The sequence below is a fragment of the Pteropus vampyrus genome, unplaced genomic scaffold, assembly GCF_000151845.1.
Source record: "Pteropus vampyrus isolate Shadow unplaced genomic scaffold, Pvam_2.0 Scaffold126, whole genome shotgun sequence".
In the NCBI taxonomy this organism is placed as follows: Eukaryota; Metazoa; Chordata; class Mammalia; order Chiroptera; family Pteropodidae; genus Pteropus; species Pteropus vampyrus.
In genome coordinates, this window is record NW_011888907.1 from 893,927 (window position 1) to 899,074 (window position 5,148).

General features: G+C 40.2%; 1 protein-coding gene across 1 annotated transcript in view; it reads right to left on the bottom strand.

Annotated features, from left to right (window-relative positions):
* The window catches only part of NPM2 (nucleophosmin/nucleoplasmin 2), a 17,847-nt gene extending 12,772 nt beyond the window's left edge, over positions 1-5,075 (bottom strand). The window contains exons 1-3 of the mRNA XM_023534475.1: positions 5,021-5,075; positions 4,842-4,927; positions 4,580-4,705 (exon numbers count right to left, since the gene is read on the bottom strand). Of these exons, the coding sequence (XP_023390243.1) occupies positions 4,580-4,705; positions 4,842-4,927; positions 5,021-5,075 (267 nt within the window). The remainder of the gene's footprint in view (positions 1-4,579; positions 4,706-4,841; positions 4,928-5,020) is intronic.
* Positions 5,076-5,148: the final 73 nt, after the last annotated feature.

The following is a 5,148-nucleotide window of genomic DNA, read 5'->3' on the forward strand; positions in this document are numbered from 1 at the left end:
AAATCTACTAGCAATAAGTGTTGAAATTTAAAAAAATAGTTTTTTTTAATCCAGTGGAAATACCTTTTAAAACTGAAGTGAAATAAGGACTTTCACACATACGAAAGTTGAAAGAATTAATCGCAAGCACAGACCTGCATTACAAAAATGTTTAAGTCCTTCAAGCAGAAGGAAAAGGACACCAAAGTGAAAATCTGAATCTACCCAAAGGAATGAAGAGTACCAGAAATGGTAAATATAAAAATGTTTTATTCTAATTCCTAATCTCTTTAAAATATAGACCATTTAAAAACAAAGACAATAACAATGTGGTGTGGGATTTATAACATATGTAGAGGCAAAAATGACTACAATAGCACAAAGGATAAGAAGTGAGAAATAAAATATGCTGTAGTAAAGTTCTCATATCGTAACGTGGCATAATAGTGTTTGAATATAGACAGTTGTAAGTTAAAGGTGTACATTATAAATTCCAGAGCAACTACTAAATAATAACAGAGTGAAGTCCAGCTAAGAAGTTGATAGTGGAGATGAAAACATAATCATAAAAACCACTTCGTTAACCAAAAGAAAATCAGAAAAGAAACAGGGATGGGGCAAATAGGAAAACAAATAGCAAGATGGTCTATTTAAGCCCCATCTTGTTGATAATTACATTAAATATTAACAGTTTAGATACTCTTAATTAAAAGGCAGAGATTATCAGATTGGATAAAAGACTCGATTACACTGTAACTAAAAGAAATCCACTTTATATATAAAGATACAGAGATTAAACATAAAATGATAATAAAGGAACTGGAAAAACATACCACACAAACACTAGTCAAAAGAGAGCTAGATTGACTATCTTAATCAGACTAAGTAGACTTCAGAATATTTACCAGGATAAACAGGGACGTTTCATAATGATAAAGGAATCAATTAATAAAGAGGATAGAGCCATCCTAGAAGTGTATGTGCCCAATAAAAAATACATGAAGTAAAAACCAAGAATTAAAAGGAGAAATAGACAAAGCCACAATTATTGTTGAAGACTTCAACATTCATCTCTCAGTAATTAATAGATCCAGTAGACAGAAAATCAGTAAAGATACAAAAGACTTGAACAAAACTACCAACTTGATATAATTGACATTTAGAGAGAAATACACCCAACAACAGGAGAACACACTTTCCTCAATTGTAAATGAAATAGTCACCCAGCAAGAACAAGTTATGGATCATAAAACAAGTCACAACACAGTTTAGACTGAAATAATATAGAGCATGTTCTTCGACCACAATAGAATCAAACTAGAAATGAATTAAAGAATCTTAGAAAATCTTTTCGAAATATCCCAGTGGCCAAAGAAAGAAACTATAAAACGATTTGAACTGAGTATAAATATGTGAAAACAGTACTTATCAAAATTTGTGGGATGAATAAAGACTTGAACAGATAGTTTTCCAAAAATGCCCAATAAGCACAGGAAGAGATGCTCAACATCATTAGTCATTAGGGAAATGCAAATCAAAACCACATTGAGCTACCAGTTCACATCCACTAAGATGCCTGCTCAAAATTAGACAATAACAACTGTTGGGGAGGATGTGGAGAAACTGGAATCCTCATAATTGCTGGTATGAATGCAAAATGGTAAAGCAGTTTGACAGTTTTGTATATAGTTTAACACATACTTAATGACTTGGCAAGTTCACTCCTAGGTATTTATGCAAGAGGAAAGAGAACAGATGTCCAAACAAATATTCACACTCAAATGTTCACAGCAGCTTTATCCATAATAGTGTGAAACTGGAAACGACCCCAATGATCTCCATTAACAGGTGAATGAATAAACAAAACTTTATATATATGTGTGTGTCTGTGTGTGTATATACACACACGCACACACACATATACACATATATATATATATTTGTAGAGTGGAACATTACTTAGACAGAAAAGGTGCACGTTACTGTCTCACCAACAATATGAATAAATCTCAAAAGCGTATGCTAAGTGAAAAAAGTTGGGCACAAAAGACTACGCATTGCATGATTCCATTTAATGAAATACTAGAAAAAGCCAAATTATAGTGACAGAAAGTAGACCAATGGATGCCAGAGGCAGTGGTAGGTGGAAGGGATTGACTGCAAAGAGGCTGGATTGTAGTGATAGTTACATAATTATATACATTTGTCAAATGCATCAAATTGTATACTTAACATTGATGAATCTCATTGTTCTAAATTATATCTCAGTAAATCTAGTAAAAGAAACTGACTCAGAGAAATAGAAATATCTGAGTAGATCAAAAACTATTAAATAAATTACAATAACTTAAAATCAAACCGGTCCCACATAGTTTATTTGCTTATTTACTCACTTCTTCATTATATATTGAGTTCTTACAGTATACCAGGCACTATTATACAGGCAGTGTGGATAATGCAGCAAACAAAACAGGCCAAGTCCTTGCTCTCTTGGAGCTTATATTCTGGCTGGGGAGAAAGAATGCACAAATGAAAACTGATGCCAGCGATGGGTCCGACGGGGGAAAAGTGATTATGGGTGCAGAAGGAAGAGGGGATGCTGTCTGTGGTCAGGGAAGACCACTTCAACGAGTTGACATTTGAACACAATGGATGAAAGTAAGGGACAGGTGTGTCCCTGGCATGGGGAACAGTAAATGCAAGGACTCTGAGGGTGATGTTGGGAGTTTTCAAAGTACATTCAGGGAAGCCAGTGTGGTTTGAGCAGGGTCAAGGGGGAAAGTAGCAAAGGCTGAGGTCAAAGAAGGTGCCGAGGGTCAGTACATAAAAGATCTGGGATCTCATTCTCAATCAAGTGGGAAGCCACTGACTTAGCTAAGTATTCTAGCAGAGAAGCAACACCAAATTTTGTTCAAAAGAATCTTTCTGGCAGCTGTGTATAGAATAGACCGGAGGTTTGAAAACTTTTTCTGTAAAGGGCCAGATGGCAAGTATTCTAGGCTTGTAAACCATGCGGTCTCTGTAGACGACTTAACTCTGCTGTTACAGAGTGAAAGCAGCCATGAGTAATATAGAAATGCAGGAGTATAGCTGTGTTTCAATAAAACTTTATTTACAAAAAATAGGCAGTGGGCTGGATTTAATTCTGCCAGGGGAAGATCCTTGAAGTATTCTACAGGGGACCAAGAGTGAAGGCAGGTAGACCAGGTCGGAGGCCCTGGAATAAAACTGAGCAAGAAGTGATGGTCACCTGCACCGGGGTGTAGCAGGGAGGCGGTGAGATGTGGTCAGATTGGGGTGTATCGTGAAGGTAGAGCCAACAAGATTTACTGGTGTTTCAGATATAGGGTGTAAGAGCGGGTCTTTTTTTGCCTAATTGGAAAAGAAACTACTGGGAAAGGATGAGGTTTGGGGGTAGAAGAGATTATAGATATAAATCAAGAATTTGGACTTAGATTTGTTAAGTTTGGGTTATCTATTAAATATATTAATTTGGATAGAGGGTCTGGAGCACAAGAAAGAGGGTGCATATACAGAAATAAATTTCAGAATATTTGTATAGATGATCTTTAAAACCATGGGAATGAATGAGATCTAAAGAGATCTCATAGACAGAGAAAAACATGGGTTTGAGGGCAAGTTTGACAAGATCTGTTTCCCAGGTCTTCAAGGACAGCTAATCCTAGTCTTATATTCCCTGTTCCAGCACACGGAAAGAAAGAAGGCTCCATCCCTCAGTTCATGAGGCTAGTATACTTTGATATCCAAATAAGAGAAACATATAGGCCCAGAAACTGATGAGTATATAAGTTTAAAAACAAGTCTTAATATATTAACAAAGCTATGATGAAGGAGTGTTTATTTTAGGAATGCAAAGTTGGTTAAGTATTATTCTGTTAACTTACCATATTAACAGATCAAAGAAGAAAAGAACCCAAGATTATTTGAACAAAGAAGCACTTGATGATTATTCATGATTAAAAAGAAAACCCAATTTTAAAAGCAGAGTAGGACTAGATGGGGATTTTCTTAAGCAAACAAAGGGTATCTACCAACCCATCATACTTAATGGAGAAGCATTAGAAGCACACTTTTTGAAAAACAATCAAGGATGAAACAAGGAGATCTATCATTATCATTTTATCCAATAGTATACTGGACGTCCTAGACTGTGTCGTAGGATTAAAACGAACAAACCAAAAACATGAAACTGCCATTTTTCACAAACAATGATGATTTGCTTAGAACACTCAAGATAAATTATTAGAAATAAGAGAATTTCTGGATCCACAATCAATATGTAAGTCATCAGCAGTCTGCTGTCACTAACAGTAAATGGTTTAAAACCGTGATCTTGAAGAGAGGTTATTTAACTCGCCCAAGGTCACACAGCTAGTAGAGGGTGGGCTGGGATGGAAGCGGGGCTCTCTGCCTGCTGAGGCCAGGCTTTTAGTCACAGGCTGTACCTCCTGTCTGGCATGGCTACACTGCTGCAGGATAGCTGTATCTCCGCTGTTCCACGCCCACCCAGGAGGTGAGGCCGGCAGGGGCTCCTAGGTCCGACCGCGCAGTGCTCCTAAGCCCGCAGGGAAAGGCTTACCATGGGCAGGGCGGAGGCCTGCAGCGAGGCGATGGTGATGGGCTTTGTCCTCTTGTCCTCCTGGTTTGGGGGGGGCAGGATCTCCACGAGGTTCATCTCCTCTTTGGCTTTCTCCCCCAAGCAAATCTGAGAGGGCGGACAACAGGCAGGGCGCCGCATCACCCGAGGGCAGTGGAGGGACCCGCGTTGCCGGCGTTGGGACCAGAGATTCCCCCTGCTCCTCTGTAGTGGTCCCTCCTCCCTGCCGTGCGGGGACACCCACCGTACTGAGCAACACTTTACAGTCCTGCTTCCCCTCCTTCTGCGGTTTGAAGGTCCAGGTCCGCTTCTCCTGGTTCAGCTCACAGCCTGGAAGGGCGGGCGGGCTCAGGGGAGACGTCCCTTCTTCCAGGTAGTCCTCACCCCGGGGGAAGCGCCCCCAGCACCCCGGTGCTCACTCACCCCAGAGCGTGGCTGTCGCGGCCTTGGCGGTGCTGCTGGCGCGGCTGCGGTTCATGGCGTCGCGGGAGCCGACCGCGCGCTGCGGAAGGGCCGGGTGAGGCGAGGCCGGACACGGCGGCCCAGAGCCG